The 25,708-nt window shown below is 38.9% G+C and overlaps 1 protein-coding gene across 4 annotated transcripts in view; it reads right to left on the bottom strand.

Moving 5' to 3' along the window:
• Positions 1 to 25,708, bottom strand: part of PRKAR1B (protein kinase cAMP-dependent type I regulatory subunit beta) — a 103,502-nt gene that overhangs the window by 58,347 nt on the left and 19,447 nt on the right. For all 4 annotated transcript variants that reach the window (XM_052772371.1, XM_052772370.1, XM_052772373.1 and 1 more), the window contains exon 4: positions 25,036 to 25,127. In XM_052772371.1, the coding sequence (XP_052628331.1) occupies positions 25,036 to 25,127 (92 nt within the window). The remainder of the gene's footprint in view (positions 1 to 25,035; positions 25,128 to 25,708) is intronic.

The raw sequence follows: 25,708 nt of genomic DNA, 5'->3' as shown, positions 1-25,708 counted from the left end.
TTCCTTGAACTAGAAAAGCAAATAAATTTAATAGGAGTGCTGACAAAAGTAGACCTTCTTCCTCCAAACAGTATACAAGATCTAAGCCAAAAGGAAACAGATGACTTTGTGTGTTTGTAGGAAGTGATTAGAGAAGATAGAACTTAATTTATTAAGATGGGAGATGGTGATTCTTTTGTTGACTTTTCAGGTCAAGTGTTAAAACCTTTTGCAAATAAGGCAGTAGATACGCTACAACTAAGCCTTAATGGTTCAGGAGACTGGGCTTTTTTGATACTCTAGGTTTTTCTTGTTCTTTGAACAATTGTTTTGGAAAGCCAAGGGAGGGAAATTTGCAATACTTACCTACGCTTCCTGGTGGCCTCCCCTTGGCAAACTGCACCAGCTTGGGCAGTTCGAGGCTGGTTTGGACCAATGCATACTTACCATGCCAATGCAGGACACTGCCTAAAGCCAACATGGACAGCTTCCACATGACTTCTGATTTTTTTCCTATGCACCCAAGGGATGACAGAACAGGCAAAAAAGAAAAAGGAAGAAAAAAAGGAAAAAGAGGAGAAAAGAAAAAAAGGAAGAAAAGACAGAACAAAGTGCTCTAAAAAAATATTTATCTACCAGTCTGACAAGACTCAGGGAGGAATGTGGTGCTGTGCAGACAGTGCTGGCCACTGGGTTTGCAGGAAGGAAGAGCAATTAGAAGCGCTGGGCAGGAAAAGGCCTGTTAGCACTGTTACCTTTAACTTAATCTTTAATCTCCTCCTATGCCTCCAACTTGTCACCACAGGCATTAATCACCTTGCAGGTCTTATAGCCATCTCAGGCTCATTCATATTATTCGTTTTAATGGCCTCTCTCGTGCCATTGGTGTTCGGTGGTGTATAGTTCTGCCCTTATTTCCTGCTGGCTGTTTTGGCCTACCAAAGCGATGTGGTTTATTTTTACGCAGGTTTCCTAAGGCTACAGTACAGCCACAGGTTTCAGTGATCATATCACAGTTGACCTCTACAGAGAGCACTCCAAAACAATCCATGAAATATTATTGCTCCAAATATTTTAGAAGCCTCTGAAGTCTCATTAATATGAACACTTTGTATTTCATTAAATTTTATTAACATTCTTAGTAGTTCAAGGAATGGCAGAATGGCTGCACTCTTAAGCAGGATTTATTTCTTAGCTTGCAAAGAAAGGAAAAGTGATTTTCAACTATACAAAAATTGGAACATGGAAGGAAGATAATAAACTGACAAGCAAAAGACAAAATGTCTTTGTACTCTGTCTTCTAAATCCAGATGAGATCTCAGGCTAAGTGTTCTCTCCACAGACAGAATCACTATATAAATCTTATAGCCAAGATTTTCAAAATTAGAAGCCAAAACCCCACATTTATGGGTTTTCAGAAGAACTGATAATTTCAGGACAGTCCTGTTCAGGAAAATATAATGCCAGAATAGACTCAATTAATAAGTACAACTTTGAAATGCTCAGCAAAAGGACTGCTGTCTCCTTTGAGCAGAAGCTGTGTCCAGAACAGGCAGATGTTGTTTCTTGCGAACTGTTTACCCCTGTGAGGATGCTTGTAAAAGAAACTATCAGTGAATAGCGATAACAATTACAATATTCAGAATATTTACATTTAATGTCACTTTCACTTTGAAATACTGCCAAAAATTTTCCCTTAAAATTGAAGTTCTTTTGGCTACTGTGAAGAGCCCACTATGAATTCTTAATGCTATACAATACATGTTTTATATGGTAAACTCATTTATATGGTGAAACATTTTATATGGTAATTATTTCACAGCGTGCAAAATGATGAGGAAATAACGAGGAAAGTTTTGGATGAGATTTTAAGAGAAATAGTGACTCAGTGACCTGCTGGGAGAAAAAATGGAGAAGCATAAACTTCTTTCAGCTTGATTTTTTTAATTAGAAATAGAGATTTCTAAAAATACTGCCTACTTCACTAGCATTTTGAGGGGGAGATAGCCTAGTAGTTAGTTTTCATGCAGTTGAAAACTAAATCTGTTAGACATCCCACAGTCTGAAATTCTTATTCCGAAAGGCTCAGGAAGGTATATTTTTCCTGATGTGAAATCAGGATTGCAGCATGAATGTCTGACCTTTTATTAATCAACTCAGAAAAGACTGAACTAAAAGGCACTTTGTTCATCATCTTTGATGGCTATAGATTGATGTCATCCCAAGGTAACCTGTGCTGCTATAGATCCACCATTAGTCCAACCTCAGTAATGCAAGGCTTAAAAACAAATTTTGAAGGCAAGAATAATGAAAGTCAGAGAGGTAATTGGAAAATGAAACACACTGCAATATCTGCCTTCTCCCTTTATTTGATAACTGATATGCTAGACAAAATAAATCAATCAGTTCTTCAAGAAAGCATGTTCAGTGCTATGAGGTAAACTGCTGGTTAAAATGGGAAAGTTGATTAGAAAGAAGAATCATAATGTGTTCAAGGCAATAATTTAAGGTAGATTAACAACAGTTGATATTGGAATTAGAAGAACAAGCCCAGAGGTAGTTTTATTAAGAATGTTTCAAGGCCTAGTCTTAAGAAGTAGAGATGCTGTGTTCGGAGGTACTGCATAGAGTATCACAGGAAAAAAATAGATGCTTTTGATGACTGAAGTAATAAAGTTGGAATGAAATTCAGTAATCTAACATGAAAGGCCATGCATGTTGAAGTTACAGCAACAATTTCTACTTTAATCTCAATTTATTAAATCACTGGATAACTGTAAGCTACCCTTTTTACCCTTGGCTGGGAAAAAAAGCAAAACCACCCTGTATCAGTATAAACTGGGTCGCTTCCAAGTGAGCAAGGAAGCGTTAATGCCATTGTAAAAAGCACTTCTGTAAATGATCTCACTTCAATATTGTGCACAATTCTAATCAACCATGTGCAAAAGCAACAAACAAGATGCATTTGATTCAAAAAGATGTAGAAAAAGGTATTCTGGGGTGATAAATGTAATGGAGAGCCTATCTTTTATAAAAGAAGAAAAGAGTTTGAATAATTTACAGCAGTAAAGTAAGTAAAAAACAGCTATCATTTTAATTTATAAATACATAAAGATGAGAGGCAAGGGGAAGGGTGAATATCAGAGTTGAAAAAGAGTTGTTTTAACTAACGGACAATGAGGGCATGAAAAATCAACACATATAAACATTTAGTCTGGAAATGAGATGCTCTCTTGCCATGGGAACGGTAGTGTTATAGAGCAGCTTTCCAACAACTGTAGACCAATAAACTGGAGAAAATAAAAATATCTTCATTTAGATTATCTGAGGGATCATATGACTTCATTTTCTACAGTGTCAGATGGCTGAACTCAATGATTCCAGAGAACCCTTTCAGATTGTATTCCCAAGGACAAGCAAAAAGATGTTTCCTAGCAGGGCAACGAAGAGTAAAACAAGTGCAGGATCGCTGTCAGAGAAGACACACTGATTTCTGACAGCCTACTCTTGTAACCGAGACGAAATAGCTGGAAACCTCATCAGATTTGTTCTTCTCAACTTTTTAAAAGATGAGAGGCAGTGCCAAACACTCAAAACAATAACGTCTTGCCTTTATAAACAACCTTTAGTATCACTGGATATAAACCAGAGACTTGGACATCTGCTGAGCATGTCTATTGGATTGGCATCAGTGCTCTCCCCCTGGCTCGCACGGAAGGTGACGGGGTCAGGAATGAGACATCTTGTTCTTCAAAAACAATCTTCCATTTTGCCACTGGTAGCTTTCAGAATCCACCTCCTATATAGCTGAAGACTGTTTAATTTTGCCTGCTTTAGGAGTTTTTTGAGCATCCTCTAGATTTCAATTAGAGCTGGAGAATCCGTCTAACTGCATGTGTTGTGCTGAATTACTGACTTTAAGGAGATGTGTGGAGTCCGGTCTCTTGGCACAGCCATGGGTAATGCTGTATGTCCTGGTACATACTGGGAACAGATTGTCTGAGACTACTGTAAGAATTTCATTATTACAGATGTAGCTTGGGACTGCCTTTCTTGCTGTTCCACCAAACATGCTTCGCTAGCCTTTAATCTATCTGCTAATAAATGTTCTTTTTAAACTGCACTAGCCCCCTCCATATTTTGCACATTCCCACCAGAGATGCAGACAGCCTTTACCCAGACAAACATGCTGGATGGACAAGGAATGACAGTAACTGGGAAAGGTCAGTACCAGTGGGACAGCAAGAAAAAAGGTGTAAGCCCTAAATAATGCTATCATTCCCATATCTCCTGAATTCTTGCCCTACTCTTCCACCCTTGCCAGGAGACAACGCTACTTGGCATAGCCCAGCATCATGCTGGATGAGATGCAGAACAATCCGGTGCCACATGCCACAAAGTGTTTCTCCAGCTTCAACTAATGGGATGATTAAACCAAAATAGAGTTGTGATGAATACAGTAACTGGTAAATGCACTGGGTGATTCAACCAGGTCAAGAAGGAAGGCGGGCATTTGGGTACTGGAATAAGTAGTGTGAGATCATTAACACCCAGCTGATGGATTAAAAGAAAGGCAAAGGAAATCTCTGAGGTCTCCCTGTTTCTTCCTTTCACTGGTCTGAAGACCGGACAGAAATATGGGCATGTGTAGGGGAGTGTGAGCTATTTTAACCAAAACATTTCATCCATCCCTAAATATGGTCACAAGATCTTAGATATTTGGCTTACTCTTAAACAGTAAGATTCTGAATTATCTCCAACTGTGTAGGCTGTAAAAGAAAATGCATAAACCAGCAATCCTGCAAACTCCCTAGAAACATATTCACTGCCAGTTTTTTCTCTGTAGCTGTTATATTAATCAGTGTCTTAAGAAATTAGAATGCCCTGTGATTATATCTCTTTCAAACCTAATAAGCAATGCTTTGCAATTAACTTCCAACTCACTCTCCTTAATGTCATTATCTATCATCTAGAGCTTTGAGATACACCAGAGGAAAACGCCAAAACCCACCATATATATGGGTTGCATTTTCCTTTCAATGAGCAGCAAACAGCAGTATTTCAGTGGCATCTTGGTTACTCTCTTAAGATTTCTAACCCAAATGGAAAAAATGTGAAAAGATCAGCTGTTCTCAAAAATATTGCCAGAAAAACATATTCAAGGGATTTTGCCTGAATCAGAACTCAAATAATTTTCCAGAATCTGGCCTTGAATCAAAACGCAAGAGATCAGCCCAGATTTCAGGCTTCAGTTTTATATCTTATCAGATATTCATATACAAGTTCATCTTTCCAAGCAACTTATATGCACATGTGTGTAAGTGTGAGCGTACACACAGTGAGTGTGACACTGGGGTGTAGTCAATGGATTTTACTTCTGTACTTGTAAATGTATATAGTCTCACAGAAACATCTCTCCTCATCTATCATATGAAAGTGTTATATATATGGAATGAATGGTATAAGGTATTATCAACATAAATTTGGAATAGTCAAGTTATTTATAAACAAGCTTGGTAATATCAGATTTTAATTGACAATGTTGATAAAAATGGAATTTATATTGCCTTTCAAGACTTATGGGCTAGAATTATTTTTTTTCTGAATTGAACAGATGCCAGAAATAAATCAGAAATTGCAAAGTGGAAGAGAGATGTAAGGCAGTGCACCGAGGGCCGGGAGGAGAAGAAAAGTGGAAAATTACCAGAATGTAAAACTGACAGATTTAAGAGAGAAAGGCAGAGTGGCATCACTGTGAATACCAGGGGAACAGAGATAGGAAGAGAATCCAAGCTGGCCAGAAATTATAATCAATAATGTAAGTCAGGAACTGAAAACGTCCTGTGAGTTAAACCCTGAGTTTTCGATAAAAATAACTGCAGTATCCTACCAATCACCAAATCTCCAAGTGCAATAGATGGATTGTGCCACACAACATACATAGCAAACATGGGTGAGTCTTCTCTCATATCTTATTTGCATTTTAGAAAAGCAAACTGTTATAAAGTTGCTTTAATATACGACTTTTAATTATGCTGATTTTTCATGCCTCTGTGACTGGACAGCTGGGTCACTCTACTACCAAGAGGCTGAATCAGGGAGCAAAGAACTAAAAAACACTAAGAAAACTAGAAGAAAAAACAGAAACTTTCAAAATGACAGTTAGGAAAATATACTGGTTTTAAAGTCATATACTTGCAACCTATGCAATGTTGCACTGATGGAATATTATACTCCTGCATATTAAATCAACAAAAATAAGGAAAGGAAAAAGCAGGCTTCAGTAACAAGAAAACATTAATTCAATCACATTAGAAATATATTCTATTTTATGTGAGACTTCCAGTAACTATGAAAGGCAGCCAAGTTTAAACTGCTCCTAGAATTTGTAAAAACTAATTAGTGACTTTCTGATTGAGTTAGTTTCACAAAAGAGCTATCTAAGAGCACAATTTAATGCTCTCCTACCAATATTTTCTTTTGTTTTGCTCCCAGTCCACAGCTTCTTTACTCTGGCCATCAATTTAATATCGATTAATCCTCCTGCTTGTAGTAGCTCCCACTGACATCCACTGAGCTCCTCCAGATTGTAAGAACTTGTTTGCATAGATCCACTTTCAGGATCAGATACTCTGTAATTTTATTCATCAACCACAATAGCAAAGGATATAAAAAAAGTGTTCAACATAGATAATGGTTATTTACCCTTCTTAATAAAAAGCCCAAAGCACAACAGGCAAAGAGCACCTTTTAAGAGTCAACTATTATTAATATAAATATACTTCACAAAGCTTTCCACCATTTGCTTTTCACTGCAATTCATCTTTTCTACTGGTCTCCTGCACAGACTTCCTATCAGGCTACAGATCAGATCCTACAGCTGGATTCTCCTTTCTCCTGAGACTTAACACAATCAGATGTCATTAATAAGTATTGATTTACACCCATAAGGATCTTCTGCTTCTGCCTTAATCTTCTATCTGATCCATTAGCAGCAGTTAACTGAGGACTAGACGATGTGCTTTCAAAGGACTGCTCAAGTTCAACAGCGCTTAAAACAACTTAGGCCACAGAGAGGGAAAAACTGCAGTTAGCAACTCCATGTGGAGTTAGCAATTTATCTTGAACGTAACCAACCAGTAACAAAACCCATCCTGCTGTGTTCTACTGCAGTCATGCTGCTTTGCTGTGTCAGGAGGACCAATCCTTCCGGTCCCTAGAGCAACAAGTGGTACCACCAAGCCTCCCTTTCGCCCTGCTCTCACAATGAGATGATGAGACTGGTGTCTCAGCACCGAACATCATGTTTTCTCACCCAAAGGGTTGCAATTCTCTCTCTTACTTCACATTCCACACATTTTCACATGTGTAGAGGGAAAGCTGCTGTGCCATATTTTTAGCTTAACTAGTTGAAAGGAAAAGCAAAGGAAGCTAAAATCAGAAGTATTATTTTGCACTATTGAGCATATTAATGATGCCTTTCCAACCTCATCAACATTCCCATCAAAACTAACATGTTAATTTATATTCTTCATATAGTACTAATTATGTGTACAGCAGCATGATACCCTGTATGAGGAGCTATCTCACTGTAAGAGATGAAAACATAATGTTCTGATTCTGACCTCATGATGATACAAGTAATGAATTACTCCAAAGAATACTGATTATAATAGGACTAAAATGTGGTCCTTAAAGATGCCTTAAAGATCATGTAATTAAGAAAGATACTAAATAATTTTATTTAGAGGTGGTGCCAGTGATGCAAAGTTCATTTGAAAAGGCATAGGAGTAAGGCAATTCTAACTATATAACCCTTCAGTATTGCAAAGAATGAATGATTTCCATTTGCAAAAAGCCATAGAAGAAACACTACTTTGTGCAATACTGTTTTCACCATCCTATTCTCCTTCAACTATAGCTATAACTGAAGTATTTCTTATCTGATCAAATGCACAGATATGTCAACAAAAGCATTAAGTAAATTATACACATAATTTCTAATTAGTAATGACAAAAAAGGGTCAAAATATTGATTTACCAATTTTTCATACTAAAGAACAGCCTGAATTGCATGCAATGTCTTGTATAGCCCCATAATCCAGAAGTTTCAGCAATATTTAGCTGAGAAAAAAAAAAAAGATGCACTCCACAGATGTATGTTGTCTTCTTCAGCTCTAAGGGAGGCCACCCAGCGAACAGGTACAGGAGTAGATATATGTTCTCTGGGCACCTACGGGTCTTTATAAAAGGATTTGTGAGCAGATGAGAGTGGGAAAAGGGTTTCTGTGCCTTACTGCTTTAGCTTTGACTTTTTCTTTCAGACTACTAGGCAGGAATTTTGCAGCTGCTGTTGGAGACAGCTCTCAAAGAGCACTGGGAATGTCCAGCTTCCAAGCAGCACACGCACTGCTGATGCCGCTCTGACAATAAATGGCGTTTGAAATAGCATTTGCATCATCTGGAGCTGCTCTTTCCCAGCGCACAGCCAGCCTTTTCTCTCTTAAGATGCAGCACCTCCACAGCAAGATTTACATTCGCACAGCATTCTGAGGAGTTTTAACATAAATACATATTTTGACAACTTTAAGCCTAACCAGTTTGAAAATTCAGCTAAAGTGCTTTTAAGAAGTACTGCAGGTACATAATATATCATATGGGGTTAGCTGAGACAAAGGTTTAAATAACAGCACCCTTAAGAAATTCTGTAAGATGGGTGCAGGTTCAAAATATATATTAGACTCACCTATAATCTCACGTGTGTAAATAATATGAAAAGCCACTGAGATATGTGCAGTAATTCCAGTGTAAAACAAGATCAGCATCAAGACCACTGAAGATTTCTCAACCACAAAATTACACTGCTACAACGATCTTCAAAGTCAGTTGCAATACACCGTATGAACCATCAGGTAGAAGAGCTACGACAGAATGCAATAAGAAAAGGTCTATGAGAGATAACGCTTTTCTTGTGTTAGTTCATCTCTTGCTTTATACAAATCTCTGACCTCTTAAAGCAGACTTCTGTTTACACACTGAAATATAGGCCTTCATTTTTTCACACACAATAAAAATTTCAAGTAATTTGTATACTTATGGCAATCTCAATTTTAGCCTCCAGGGGTTAGGGCCTGGAAATGTTTTTACTGCTTACATTTTCTTTGTTACTTTATAATTCTCCTTTTTAATAACCTTGAACACAGTGACCCCAGGTGGCAGATACAACGATGGCTGCTTTCAGAAGCGGAGCCAGACCTTCATATTTCATCACAAGGCTGCAAAGTCTCTGTGTCCTAACGCAGAGTCCCCAGTGCCAGTCCAGGACAGCTCGGTCCCTGCTATGGGACTGGGGAAGGGTTCATTCCAAGCAGATCGGTAGAAGTCCTTACATGACAGAGCAATAGGTCCTGTTAAGGTTTTTATCTCAGAACAACCATTCCCAATTTATGCATGGAGGTTTCTCTAACAATGCAGCCTTCAGCTTCACTTGAGTGCTGGAAGGAGTCCAGCAGCACAAACCTCTGGGCTAATTCAGGCTGCTGAGAAGGCAGGTGAGGTACCCGGCACAGATCGTCACACTGCCACAGCCAGGCAGTTGCTTTGCCCTAACTCAACCATTTAGGTCGTTCTGTACTACCAGCTTGCCCTGTAGACATGCACAAAGTTGCTTATCAAAATGAGACATAGGTCTAGATCCAACAAAAAATGTTAAGTATTCTCCAACACCTTGATTTTAATAGGACTTAGGCATCTTAATGCCTTTCTCCAAGCCTCAGCTGCCTCATTTCACTGTTCAACTGCCTCAACAGCTTACTGTTTTTTCTCATTATACTGCCTGGAAAAAAATTCAGCTGCAAGAAGTTTGCATTTTGTGACCAACAGTGTAAAACAGCATTAACAGTAGGCAGACAACTCACAGTAGCTTTTCCATCTTTAAGAACCTGCTTTATTTCACAGGTAGAACAGATCAATGAGTCATCTCTGTTCTGGTGCGAGCCACACAGCAGCCAGAGCATCTGTAAGGCTTTGTTCAGAGACTGCACTCCAGAAGAGAAAAGCGTGCTTTAGAGTTGATGTAAACAAATTAATTTAAGTATAAAGGGAGACTTTTCAAGCTGCTCACCAAAAAAAAAAGCTGCCCAACACTATTTATTACACAGTACTTTAATCTGTATCAATTAGCCATCACGTTCATGTACAGCATTAATTAACTTCATGTGTGTGATTTTTAGTCTTGAGCCAAACCAGCTCTGAGAGGGAAGGAAGCACAGGGTACGCCAATGCCTTTCCAGTGAGAATGCTCACTGATTGCTAAAGAGCTCCCTAATGACAATGAAACTATCCTGCCATTGCCAGAGGGTGTCACTACGGCACTAGAACAAAGCAACAAAGCAAATAAAATGGGTAAACAAGAAATGTGAAGAAGCTCAGCAGAAATAAGCTCTATGTAACCTTCACATGAATTGTTCATCATTTCACCCGTGGGCTTTAAGAACAGGGTTCTGGAGTCTAAGAACAATATAACTCTATTTTCTTTTCCTCCCTGTATCTCTTATGCTCTAATCTTATTTCTAACACAAAGTATTGGAAGGAAGAAAGGAACTACCTATTAGAGCTGTTTGCAGAATCTCCATTGTTCCCACACAATTTAACCTTGTTTTCCATGAAAGCATCCTTTGAAAATGAAACCATTCTCAGTGCACATCGTTCACATTCACAATAACTGTATTCGTCAGGCAATTGTTTTAATAGGAAGTTGCTGCAAAAGAAATCTAAATTTTCTGACATAATGATATATAGCCCAGCTAATTAAAAAGAGCCTACACTGAGCATATTAAAGTGAAGATCAGATCTCAAGTGCTCAATTTGGCTAAAATCCTAAACCAGAAGGGGAAGAAAGTCCCAAAGCCAAAGAGCACAGTAAATGAAAACACTCAGAAGCCAGTGAAAAAACCCTGCAACATAAGGAAGACCCCAAGGTGCACTAAATTAGTAGGTTTATTGTCTTTCTAGCCTAAATGCAGTTTACTTACTACCAAAAAACTGTGAGGAGTCAGATGACCATGAACCTATATAAATATGGTATATGACGGCCAAGGAAACTTGACAGATGTTGGAATCTATGAAGAACTCAATTAGGACATGTATGTAAGGGATCAGACATTAAAAAGGTGTGTGTTGCTAGCTCCTGCTCTGAAGATGACTGTCAGTATCAGAGGGTGGGGTGAGTGTGAAAAGGAGAGCCTGAAGTCCCAGATGCCACAACACATTGCCCAAGCAAGTGAGCAGCTTTATTTCAGCTATGTTTTAGTACCAGGGTAAACCAACTGACATTGCTGAGGACAGTTTTGATCAGGAAGGGCTGTTTCCGCAAAGTGCTGCAAAGCTCTTGTCAACCTGTCAAGGAATCAAACCCTGTGCTCTAATAATAGAACAATAATTTCATATTCTTGGAAATAAGTTCTAGTCAAAGCACGGGATTTAATAAATAAGAGATTAAATATAACACATGACATACCATTAAAGAACAGCAAGTAAACTTGGATGAAACACAACTTATCACTATTTTAAACCAAGTTTCTAAAAGCAAAGGAGAATCTGCATGGATGTTGTAACCATGTTGCAGAAAGCAGCTGTACGAGGAACACGGGTCAACTGTGGTGATGAAACTGTCAGGACTTGAAATCAGGGCACCACTACAATATTTTAACATAGCAAATCCAGTCTATTGTGGTGAAGGTTCAGTTGTCTGTTCTGGGAATTATCAGGATGTCAAAAGGCCAAGGTCTGTTACTGGATATTAAAAAGTAATTCCCATTCACCTCATAAGATAGTGATGTGCCTCTGCTAGGGAAAAGAAGAGCGTGCATTTCAACATCTTCTTACAAAACTTTTAAACAAAGAATTAAAAAAGTAAAAATTAAATTCAGAAAATATGTAAATATGTTGGTTTGTTTCTCCTGTTTCTCCTTGACTTTTCCTGACAAATAGATCTCACAGACTATCAGACATATGAAAAATACAAAGATGTGGAAACCTGAGCTGGAATTTGGCTTAATGACAGCAAAATGGAGAGAGGGCTGTCAGGAGATCTAGCCTTAATGTGGGCCCTGTAGTAACTGTAAATATAAAATAGTCTATCAGGACAGTAAAGTGGTTTCCTATTAATGAGAATTAAAGCTCTAGATTGCACAGTTTATTCTGCTTACCTCAATTATCACATCTGGAAAATCTTTCTATTTATCTCAGCCTTTACTCTAGGACATTCATTCACACTAACAAAGAACTTTCAAATCCTCTGGGGTCATGATATAAATCTACTTTTTCACACAGTCATATCCACAAACAGAAGAATAAACTACACTTGATTCTGCAAACAGTGACGATAATTGCCAATCAGATGGCACAGGATCAGGACTTAGGAGTACAGGGCACAAGAAAGTAGGTTATATGTGATGAGTAAAAGAGTTTTTATAAGAAGCCATCACTATGCACTGCTTGGAAATACTGAAGTAAATCACTTAGGAGCAAGCTTGAGCCAGCATGGCTCTTTGGGCAAGAAAACACAGCATTCAGTGCTGAGACACCAGTCTCATCTTCTGATCAGCAGCACCCTGCATAAAGCAAAGTAGAAGGCTCGGGGTACCACTTGCTGCGTGCTTCACCTTCTCCATCAGCAGCAAGATCAGTCATGCTGTGCAGCATTGAGTTAACCAAAGAACAGATGCTAAGGCAACTACAGCTTTCCTAATACCTAACTACTAACACAGACTACAAAATCTCAGAGGTTCCTGAATAATATCCCATCCTTTGTAATTGAACTAAAACAACAGTTTAGCAAGAGACCTAAAATGTGCCTATTTCAGGCGTCCAAAAATCAGTCAGGCTCCAAGTCGTAACAGCTTGGCTTTCAGGCATACCGAAGTCATACAAGCATTTTGTTCACAAGAGATGGTTGCTGACTCTTTGTTAAGTGAAATAAATTTTCATGTCATCACATTTTGCCATCTTTGAAAAAAAAACCCCACAATATTCTGGAGCACTTCAGAAAGTGCTGCAAGAACTAGCAACAGTGGAGAGCCAAGCTTGATCTGAAGGCTTCATGCAATGGAAAATCTGCCACATCCTGAGCTAATTTAAATTATGGATCAGTTCCCTGATTACTCTAAAAGAAAAACCTAAACTTTTCCAGTCTGAATGTGCCCAACTTCAGCCACCAGCTTTTGGATCTCACATGCCTCTGTCTATTAAAGACACCGTTGCTATCACCCACCTTTCTTTTCTAGACATTATCAGTTCACCTTCATTCTGCTTTGTTAAACTAAATACACTCTCCACATACAAAACTTGGAAGATGCTGAGTGCCTTAAAATAGCATCCGATGCTGTTTTCTGGATACACACTATTATATTTTCTATTTAATGCACCACGCAGAGGAGTGTGTTATACTTTTCTAATGCAAATTTCATCTGTCAACAAGCATGTCTTCATATTGCTTATAAATCAGAAGTTCAATTAATATAAAAAATAAAATCCCTACAAAGAAAGTGATAGTTTTGTGAGGTTTTTTTTTAATTTCTGAAAGCAAAAGGCAAATTGAAAACCCAATTTATTTTTCTGGCTTTTTTTTAAAGAAAAACAGAGAGAAAAGGAATCTGATGGTGCCAAAGGGTTAAAGTATCCCATTTCGGTCAGTCTGAATATCTGAATTTAGCAGCTGACAGTGCATGGTGTGTCAGTCTCTTACAGCTGTTCCAGTTGATTCAAAGACCATCTTTGTTTCTTGAAATCTTAGCAACTGTTACTTTTTTCCAAAGACAATGATAGACCAGCTGTTACCTCACAAGATGCGATGTACTTCAGGTCAAAGTCTTTAGTAAGGAACTTGTAAAACAAGAACTAAATCATTGTTTGGGTTTGTCAGATTTTTTTTCATTAAAACAGAGTTAGCAGCCTAACAGTCAAATAACTTACACTTGGTATTTGCATTAAGTGCACTGGAATGACAGAGAAATTTCATCTGGTTGTTGAGCTGAATCCTCTTTTTCTATAAGAACAAAACCCACCACTAAACCTTGTAGTATTATAGATTATTTTTTGTTTGGGTTGGTTTCTTTCTGTCTTTCCAAATGCAGTGTTACTAAGCAGATGTCATCTCATAATGGAAATGCACAGGTCTAACCATTCAGAACATAAGATGGGGATTTTCAAGAGAACCTTATAGGAGTTAAATGTTCACTTCCCACTATATATCAATCAACGTGAATATCTAGTTCCTTTAAGCTCTTTGAACATCCTCTTCTAAATGCATAACTAAGCAACTTAATCGTACAGTTGATCCTCCAGTACCGGTACCGGTAATATTCCCACTTGAGGACACGTAGGCTTTCAAAGCCGGTCAAGGTTGCAGAATCAGTCACCTAATGAAGACTTATTAGAGTAGGAGTAACTGTTGACAGGTTACCTACGACCCTGGGGGGTGGGGGGGGGAGGAAGCATGACTTTAAGGAGCCTTAGTTGAAATACACCCTTGTTTGCCCGTGCACAAAGACAAATTACTGCTTCCAGCTGCTCTGATGCAGAAGACAAAGACTTGCTGAGATGAGTGGATGTTCTTTTATTCAACCTTTGTGTTTAATTCTGGAAAGCCTTAGCATTGAGTAATGCATTTGCAGAACCACTGCCAGCTAATTGTTGTGTACAGAAGCACACAAAGGCATGGTCATACATACTGCAGTGGTAGAAAAAATTTACAAGGCCTGTTAAATTTGGCAGTGGTCTTATTTTTTCTATTTTATATAGAGAGAGGTAAGTTTAGACTCAAGATTTTTTCATGAGCATGCATGAATACTATTTGTCTTAGGCTATTTTTTCTAGATCTAAAAAAGATTTATGTAAATTACTTCTCCGCTTTAACTGTTTTTCAGAATGGGTGACATACTGCCCATATGTAAACCACTACTTTATGCAGAATTAAAAATAACTACCATTAGGAATGGCGCTGCTAGTATTTGTGATGAAGAATATAAACTGTCTAACAAAACACTGAGGGTGAATCACAACCTCTAAAAAGCTATGAACTGAGAGTATTTGTTTCTCAAGATAAAATTATCCATAAACACCAAACGTGTGTGCTTTTAGTTATGTTTAAGAGAATAACCTATCTACCAGGCCAAATATTGACAACACAAAAAGCACATCCCTAGTACAAAGTCTGTACGCTGTCAGGCTGTTGTAAAGGGATTGATACTAAAGCAGATACAATCTCCTGATGACTGCTGAGAGCAGAACTTTGCATAACTAATTTAAAGACTGCTGCCTGCAGGCACCACAATGGTAATTAAAGACAATAATTCTTGGATAAATGAGATGGATGTACTGGAAAATAAAGTCAGCATTAAATTCATGGCTAATCCTTGAATGGAGAATTGGATCGTTTATTTTCCAAACGGCTGGGCAATTCTACCTGGTTTCATTTCCATCTCTGCTGCCAGATGACTGTTGCCTCCAAAACCCATAACTTTTTCTAGTTTAAGTAGTATTTCGCATTGGCAAGTTCCCATTCAGCAGGACTGAATGTGCTTCCATTTAAACACATTAATAGTTCCTTTGACATCCATAGCAAGTCAATGGAACAACTCACAGTTAAACATGCACTTTTAAATACCATGCTGAATCAAGGCCATAAACAAGGCATAAAAGGCACAAAGAAAAGCTGGATTGCCAGGCAGTTTACCTGGAAAATACCTTGGTGTCATCCGAAGAGGGAAAGCCTTGTTTAGCATGCCTTGGTTGATTTGAGAGATGAGTTTCCTCTTCTTGGCTGCTTACAAGTACAATTCAAAGGACAGGCTAATCATCTAATATGAAAAAAATCTCCCACACAGAGACCAGTCTCTTTAGTACCAAATCTGTTACACATACATGTAACTTGTATATATACATCTCCTCTGCCCCCAAGTTACCACAGTCTGTTGACCATCTCCTGGAGGTCCAGCACAGGTGGGACATTCATGCCTCTACAAATCTTCACGGGATGGAGCCTGCCCCACTGTGCACCCTGCACAAAGTGCATTGGCATGATGCTGTCATCCTTCTCTCTCTGTTGCTACTCCCAAAAAGGAGGGAAAAGAAACCCATCCAACAATTTGGTCACAAAAAATCCTAATATAACCCAAGGAAGTCATGTTATTGACTCAACAAAGCCCTCCACCCCCTACTCTGCCATGCCTTGTTGTGCAATTTCTCTCTCATCTCTTATTCTTTCTTTTCATCTCTCATCTTCCGAGTGGCTTAGCTCTACATTTTGAGCATTCTTGGCAAGGAACAATAGCTCATTACAGAGATATTCGCACCATCTATTTCCATCCTCTGACTGTCCAATGACTAGTAAGGGAAATTAAGGTGCAGATTTGCCATAACTTAATTTGATTTCAGTCCCTGCTGCTGCCAAAAGGGAAGGTCCTGCCCTGCCCTGCCCTCTCCTCCCTTCAGCTAGCCAAAGTATTTCTGCAGCCAGGTAGGGGGTGGGAGGAAGGACCTGATCTGACTGAAAACTAACCCGCCAGGGGAGGATCACTTTTCAGAGAGCTGATCTGGCTAACCTCGGCCATGAGAGCAATAGGAACATGCAGCCAAGATTTGGCACTCACTGTGTTACTTCCTCCTTTGGTACCAGCTCGGAATTTGGCTTAAATCAATGGTGAAACCATACCCTGAGGCTCCTAACTGAGGTGTTTTGAGCACCAGCTAACTTAGACGCCTACAGCAGGCAGAGTAAATATCCCCCCTTAACATCCATGTGGTTTTAGCACAACGTGGACTCCAAGAGATACAGAAATACTAATGCAGTATCACGGAAAGGACATTTTTCTTGCACCGTTCTGCACACTGTAGGCATATATGAAGCACAGGCAGAAGCTAGATCTGTGTTTGTTTTTTAACAAAAGAGTTAAGTTACAAATGCAAGGAAAATACAGGATGTGTAATGAATATGTCATAGCTGTGGCATCCTGTTTCTAAAATATCTTGCTCCTGGATGGTGCCGTCTTAGGTTTCTTCCACATGTATGAGGCTTTCCAGCTGGCCTGCAGCCAGTGCTTTAATAAAACACGGTATTATGCAGACGTGAATAAAGCTTATAGCAATAATAATGTCCTTGAAATTCACTAATCACCAGAAGTTTCATGAACATTTTAATATGAGATCAACAGGACAACAACTAAAATTCATCTGTTAGCTATGCAAAACCACTTTTCTCATGTTAGACTATGCCTGTACTAAAAAAACTACCCAAATCATTATTGACTTGGATAAAGAGTATGTTTTCTGAATTTGAAGACAATACCTCGCTGTAAAAGAGTTGCAAGCACTTCAGAAAACAACATTAGGATGTAAAATTATTACAAATTGAAGAAATGGTCTGAGAAAAGATATACTTTCCATAAAGACACAACAGCTAAGTATATTTGGGTAGGAATAACCAATGGTGTAAATACATGGTGAAGATTCACTGCCAAGGTAGCATTTCTGCAGGAAAGGATCCAATGATTCCAGTGATCACATGCTAAGTAGGAGTCAACAATATCTTGTTGCTGTGAAAAATATAAACAAACAAGAAAGAGGTGGACCAAGTGGAGAAAGTTGAGAACAACAAAAATGGTCAGTGGTCTGAGGAACCTCGTCTGCAAAGGAAGATGGGGAGAATTAGATTCATCTAGCTGAGAAAACAGAAGATGTGTGAAATAACAATAACCCTTCCAATAGGTTAAAAAAAGAGAAAAGAAAAATGTATAGAGGAAGAATATACCAGTTTCCCACTACTGAGGATCCAAGAATTACAAAAATAGAGCTAAGAGACTTCTCCCATCCAGAGCTCAAGCTAAATTATGTTCAAAGAGATTTGCCTAACCTGTTCTTAACAATTATAGATTCTACAAGCTGTTGAAGTATCCTTACCACTAGAAATTATTACCACGTGTCTAGTTTACATCCATCTCGTACAATTTAAGCCTAATTCTGATGTTTTGTCTTCACAGGACACAGACACCTGATTACTCATTTCCCTTCTGTGGCAGCCCTTAATACAAGTTAAGAATGTTATTGTGTCTCAATGCTGAGGAAATCTCAATTTGGACACTAATGTCTTTCAAATAGCATATGTTTATGCCCAGTGAGTCCCTATAGGACCCTACTTTGCCACCAGTCACAGCTTACAAAACTGCCTGAATTGCAGAACACAGGTTACTTAAAATACCTTTGTAAGAAGGTAGTAGAACATTTTTCTGAAATGCTAACAGCAAGATGATGGTATCTACAATTTGCCTCCAATTTTATCTACAGTATCACAGAAGCATGTGCTCTCCACAATGTTTGGGAGGATGTTGGGAAAAGGGTAAGAATTTTCGCTTGAGGAAAGCTCTTGGTTGGCTTGCATGCCCAGTACAAGTGCCAATTTTCATCTTTACATCTTGGCCCTGACAAGCGTAGAAAATAAAAAATGCCCTTTATTCTCATACCTTTGCCATGCAGGCAACACACAAGAGTAAATGCAACACTGTACGTTGCTGTAATAAATGCAGCAGGTTTTTTTACTGTTTAGTTCATTTGTTGTTGCTTTTTTTGCACCTTTATAAAAGCTCAATATTCTAGTAAAAGCATTAAATACAATTTCCTGACTCTTTGTATCCAAAGCAGTTTCACACCAGTATACTGTTCAAACAAACCAATTTATTATTAATCCAAGTAATAAAATACACAAAAGTATTCTGAAAGCTGATGTAGGCATTACAGCTGCCTGTACATTAGTAATAAAGAATAAATGCTTGTAATAATTATGATATTAGTGAAAATGCCAAAAGTGGAATCTGGAAGTGCATGTTAAATATTTACCTACTCTCTTTACTCCTTGATGAACAAGTTTTACATAGCTTTTACATACAAGTTTTACCTAGCATTTACATACAGATATGGTGAACGTTTAACCATTCCACTTCTTTATGTGGTCAGGAGGCTGCCGAACTTCTGAACAGGGACTGGCTGACAAGGCTCGTGACTCACAGCAGAGCAGACAGGCACTGGTGACATCTTGGAGCAAGGACTGACACTCCTGCTGCTCTCAGTCCTGCTCTCTCACCCACTGGTTGTGCTTCAGTTATATTTCCTTCTCCTCCTTGACAATCATCAGCTTTGGGTCCAAATTCCATTCCCACAGCAGGTCACCTCTGAACTGTCTCACTGCCCCCGTCTCAGTGGCTGCCCCTGTCCAGTAGAGACAGAACATCCTGTCAATAAAATGATGAAAAAGTATCTTTTATTTTTATCCAGAGAACGAAAATGAACAATCTCTTCCTTTTTTTTCTCCCTTTACTATTCAACATCATGGCAAAGCCAAGTGGGTGTACTTGTATTCCAGCATTACATGCTGAACCGATAAAAATTCTTACTAGCTACACTGCCAGGTTAGAAGAGATTAGGACAATCAGACTAGCCCCTTGTCACCCATTTTGACTTTATACACCATTTCACAACTAGGAAGCCTTAAAGGTTGTTAATCTGCTGGATATCCAAGAGTGGGAGAGGAAATAAAATGCTGCCAAGTTATGGGTGTAATTCTGTCTTTGCATAGATAGAAATCATTCACTGCCTGCTGACTGAACAAAACCAAAGCAGCAGAGAGGGCATCAGTATCAGGCAGACTGCCTTGCTGATTTCTCCCATATGCAAAACTCTTCAGCGTCACAGACGAAAAGAAGGGGGAAAGTTTATGCAGTCTTCAGAATGGATCTGAATCATGAGATCACATTGGAACCAGGAGGGATAAGATCAGCAAAGAACTTCTTCCCCTTATTCAGCCATTAGAATCTATAGCACAGGCCACCTAAGACAACACTTGAATGTTATTAAGTGTAACTTCTCACCAGCATTCTAGAGGGACATTACAAAGATAGATGCACCTTCTGAAACATGCACTTCTGCAAGGTCTGTAATTTCATCTTTTTATTAGGTACAAATGCCATAACCAAGGATTTTATTTAATTTTTTTTTTTTTTTGCTGGGACTTCCTCTTGGATTACAGGTGCAATGAAGAGCAGAGAAACAAGATGGCTTCTGCCCTCAACTGACATTAAACACAAACTGTTGCAAAGAACATAATCTATAAAAAATAAATTTATGTTTATAATGCAAAAAATCCCTCACAGTTAATGTTGCCATTTCGCTTTTCCCCAGTATAATGAAAGAGAGGGTGAATACCTCTTACCTGGCTGAACATCCAGCTCCACTGATGTTTTCTCTCAAGGCTGTTCATCCTTGAAGAGGCTGCAGAGCAATTCCTAGATCTTCTGGATGCACAGCCTGCACAGCGCTGTCTTCTGTATCAGAAGTTGTTCTATAGTGTGAGGAGCTCCTTCGGAGTTGTCACATGAGAAGCTGTTTTGCAGGACTGTGCGCATATATGTATATATATAAGGCTTTGGTGAGCACCAAGCCAGGACCAGAGTTGCTGATTTTGCAGTGATCATAACTAGCAGATCTTTAGAGTGCTCACTGCCTGGGAAAACTGTCCTCTTGATGGTCATCTCCACAGCTTCTGCATGATGTTTGCACACCAGTATGAACTATGCTTTTCCAGAAAATTTTGCTGTGGTTACATCTGAGCTTAAATAACTTGCTCCACTGCCCACCTAATGAAACCCTTTGAGCAGTCTCTTCCAAGAGTTTTTGAGTGGAGTCACAAAGGAAGTGGAGTACAGCAGAAATACAGAACGAAGGACAAAACCCCCATGTGAACATAAGCCAGCTAATATGTCATCATATGGGGTAGGAGAAAGGAGGAGAGAGAAGTTAGAGCACACATGCCTAGGGACCTGCAGGATGATATAACAGCACTATCAAAATCCAAGCCTAACTACCCAGACATTAAATACATCCTACCTGCAGAGTAAATGCATCAAAGCCTGAAACAAAGTGAAAGGGCTTTGTCACACATCCCAACCAGTGAAGCAAACCCTATCAAAGCACATAGGACATAAGGCTACTCTGAGAAGACTGCAACTGTGGTTGGGCTGATAACAAGACAAGAAACAAGGATGAGCCCAAAGGCAGGCACACTGATACACCTCCATGTACTCTCTGCAACTCACTAAGCTGTTTAGTTGATAGTTGAGCCTATCACCCCCTTAACATCCCTCTTTTCCCCACAGCTCATAGATATTTACCCTGTCTGTATTTCACAGAAATTTTTAATATAATCCAGTATTTTTGTAAGATATGCAATATTTTAATAAACCATCAAAATCAAACTATACCTATTAAAACACAATAAGAAATGAATTTTGTGAAGATCTGATGTTGCTTTAACTTTTTACAGCTAATTTCTCATCAATTCAGACAAATTTTGGATAATGAGTACATGATACATCCACATAAATCTGAGGATTTGCTGTCAGTGAGCGTGTAACAGACCAGCTCTAGGCAAAGGAGGACGCACATAAAATATACATCAGGTGCACATGTGCAGAAACACAATTAAAAAGCCACACATTCCTGGTTTTGCAAATGAGAACAACAGCTCCCTTAGAGTTAAAAGCACATTTCCACTTCAGATAATGGGCATTTTGCCACTGACTTTGAGAGAACAAGGACCCTACTCCAGAGTTTTATCAAGATCTTATTGAAGTCAGTGGAAAAGTCTCACAAGAAAACAGTGGACTGCCACATCATTTTGCAGAGCTGCACTGTTCTTCATAATATTAGCAACTCTTGAAATGAACGTTTTGGCAAAGGTTGCGGATAACTAGCTCTGCTGCTTTTAGTGCTGATGCAGTTACAGTTTCCCTTTTATTGCACTTTTCAGTATAATTTTACACCAGACACTCTGTGTATGTGTGTGTGCGTGCATGAGATAGATGGCGACCCTTTTTTAAGCATGGCACATGAAAAGATGCTATCTAAAATAAGACTTGAACAAAACTATTTCAGACACCAGTGCAAAAAGATACTTGTTTACCTTAACTTCAGTGTGACTTCTCATGCAATTAATCATTCATATGGAATATCTGACACAGAGATAATATGCTACACACTGCCTTTATAAATAAGGGTTTATGTCAGACATAAGGACCTTCACAGCTGCCAAGCAGCAAGGGCCACACAAGCCATGTGGACTGCACAGCCATAGGAGCAGATTAACATAAATATCTTTTCCGAGAAGAAGGAAAAGTAAATGAGGAATTAAGCCCTGCTAGTCCATCCTTCCCCTACCTGAACACCTACAACTTGGCAAATGGTCAACCACGAAATTAAATGAAACAATGATACTGTCTTCATTGTCGAAAGCACAGAGGAAAATAAACACCAACACCACCAGTGCAGCACAGAAAATTAAATATCCTCACCTAGCTTTCCACCATTCCAAGAGGACAGAACCCAAATGAAGTCATATACCACTTACTTTCCTGAACTACATATCTGCATCAACAAGATGCAAACTAGAAGTGATGGCAATGATATGCTTCAACTTGCTGACTTCTCCACACTTGACAAACAAAACCAGACAAGGGCAATAGCATGATGTCAAGAGTGAGCTCAGTAAAATGCAAAGAGAGAACAATTTATTCGTTCATTGCAATCCTGTCTGCAAAAGCAGAATGCATGCATCGTTCTGTGAGTTCCTTTTTTTTTCCCCAATGTCATCAATAGCTTGCCATGCTCGTCATGAGGCTTGAATGAGGCACCTAGACACATCCCTGAGCAAGGGAGATGGTGTATAGCTGAATATGTTCCAGTGCACAACCCAGAAACAAAGAAGCTTCTAAATCTTTTGACAGCAAAGGCAGTATACACCTGGTCAAGCCATAGTTTGAGAACTAAAAAAGCAGATAGTCTACAACCCACCTGCAGCGCACACATGGGAATCTGCACATCACTTCACTCCTAACACGTATCCATAACAGGACAGTCTGGCTGACAGAGGTAAATGGGACACAGGGAATGGATAGGAGAGACCATGACCATGATGTACAATCAGAACAGTGCAAGAAAAAGCACTTTTCCTTCAGTTGTTCTCTCACCCTACTTTGATAACATATTACCGAAATGTCCCTTTTCCAGCCCTAAAACCTATCCTTTCAGTGCCTGTCATGTTAGCATGCTGATGGTATAATTAAGATTTATAGCAGTTCTGTACAAGAATTCTCTGCTGTGAGTGAAAAAGCTAGAAATGTGCAAAGTTAATCCTCTTCTAATTACTCCAGAAATCTGCGTGCTAATGTGATATCAAAATAATTAGGATTGCAAAGTAATTAAACTGTGTAAACAGCTGCAAGAGGGAGCAAAATTTGCGCACTTGGAATGTGCTTTGACTGAAAGCGTTTGAGTAGCCCCACCAAAGGACTGTACTGCTGATGTTCTGCCAGTACTAAAAACGTCAGTGTAGACAGTCTTTGTCCTTTCTAACCACAGAAGCACAGAAAAGTAGGGTTGGCAAGGACCTCATGACATCACTTAGCCTACCTGCTGCAAGGCAGGACTGATACTACTTATGTCATTCCTGGCAGGCCAGTCTAATGTGTTCTTAATGGCCTCAAGTGGTGGAGACTGCACAACCTACCAAAGCAGAGACCTCTTCCTAGTATCTGACATGATTCCTCGCTGCTGCACTTTGAATCCGTTATTCTTTACCCTTCGGCATACACAGCAGTTTATTTCTCATATGCCATTATTCATATCTAATTATAAGCTATTATCGCGTCCCTCTGCCCCTGACTTTTCTTCTGCAGGCCAAACAATCCCACTCTTTCTTCAGAACTGATGTTATCTAGATCAGTGATCATTTCCACTGCTTTTCCCTGAACTTCCTCCAACTGTTTATTCTTGAAGTGCAGTGCCCAAACCGGACACTGTGTTCCAGCTGAAATGTTTCCAACACCAGGACGTCTTGCATGTTCTCCTGTTTAGTTACCCCAGTAAAACGTTAGTATTTTTAAAACAGCTTGACATTAGTGACTAATGTTCAGACCATGATTCGCAATAAGCTCCACATAGTTTTTCAAAGAACTACCAAAACTGCAAAACCATTTTATAGTTACAAAGATGTTCCTGCCTAACTATACTTCTCCGCACTTGGCTCAGTGACAATCCATCCTTCTTTTACTAGAACATTCTTCAACATGTCAGCCTAATACTGAATTCTAGCCTTGTCTCTCAATGTTTTAGCAGCCCTTCCCATCCTCATGTCATCTAAAAATTCAACACTTGTACTCTATTCCACCACTGAGGTCATTAATGACAATAATGATGAAAACCAGACCAACCCTTCCCACACTTCAATATATCTTTCCATTAGAATGATGGACCATTGATAACTGCTATTTGGAATGGCAATCCAACCAGTTTTGCATAGACTCCATAGTGGTTTCACTGAAGACATGTTTCCCTTGTTTGTTTATGAAACTGTCATACACGTTAATGTCAAAACCATTACTGGAAGTCAAACTGTTTGGCCTCTGTTGTGCCTTCCCTAGCTACAAGACTTGCTACTCCGTTGTAGAAAGACATTTTCAGGTTTTTAAAAGTCATGTTGGCTGTTACTGAACTCCTTGGTCTCCTTCAGGTGCTTACATATAATTTGTTTGTTCCAGTTTTTCAAAGAACAAAGTAATTTGCCTGTAATTCTCTTTTACCTCTTTCTAGACATTAGGCTTTTTCTTTCCCACTCTTCCAGCACTTGATCTGTCTTCCCTGAGTTCTCAGAAGTAACTACAAATGCTTCTGAGATTGCTTTAGCCAATTCCTTAAGTAACCTAGAATAAAGTTAATCAGGCACAGCTGATTTGAAAATATTAAATATGTCTGAATACATTCTAACTTATTCTTGCCCTTTTTTAGCTTGTGATTTTACCCTCCATCATAATAACATAAGTGTGTGTGAGGGTGCATCCAGTATGACTCAAAGGCATCAGTGAGAGTAGTTCTGATCCCTGTGTTAAAATTTAATATAATTTCTTGTCCTCAGGTCAAGCTATAGATTCCTTTAAATCATAAAGTACCTCATACCTTCGTTCATTGTCATCAAGATGAGCAAAGAGCACGTTCTTGGAGATGGCCTTTGCCAGAGCAGTCATAGTTTTATAGTCCTTTGGAATAACCTGTATAGAAAAGAACAAAGGGTAATTACATGCCTGGTTGTATTTCTTCATAGATCTTGAAATCTATAGAAAATTCCACTATTTAAGATAATGGATGCAATTTGATTTCGAACACTGAGACAGGTTTAGGCTATAATATAAAGCCACTAGGAAAGTAATAAATTAGTTTTGATAATGTGAGGATAAGAATTTATGTTCTCAATATGACAACCAGAAAAGAAATATAAGATCTGGGATGAGTGAGGAGAAGGATATCCATAAAATACTATAATTAGCAGGTACTGGCAGCTGTGTAGTCTCCTTTCAAATCTTTTGGACTGAGGAAAACATATTTCATATTCTTCTTCCCCCACAAACAATATCAGAAGCAACCTACTTTTCAAACTAGAGAATGAGCAACATTTCTTTAGGTAAAAGGTAAAAATGTGTTGATTACATCATACTTTTCAGTACTGCTTGTGGTATAAGGAGCCAAGCTCCTGAGAGGCCCACCTGGGTCAAAATCCTTCTCGTTTGCCATGAAACAAAGGCACAGGACTTGCATTTGAGAATGAAGAGACATTTTTATTTGTTAATTGGAG

This window comes from Harpia harpyja, chromosome 21 (assembly GCF_026419915.1).
Source record: "Harpia harpyja isolate bHarHar1 chromosome 21, bHarHar1 primary haplotype, whole genome shotgun sequence".
In the NCBI taxonomy this organism is placed as follows: domain Eukaryota; kingdom Metazoa; phylum Chordata; class Aves; order Accipitriformes; family Accipitridae; genus Harpia; species Harpia harpyja.
This window is presented reverse-complemented; position numbering and strand designations above follow the sequence as displayed.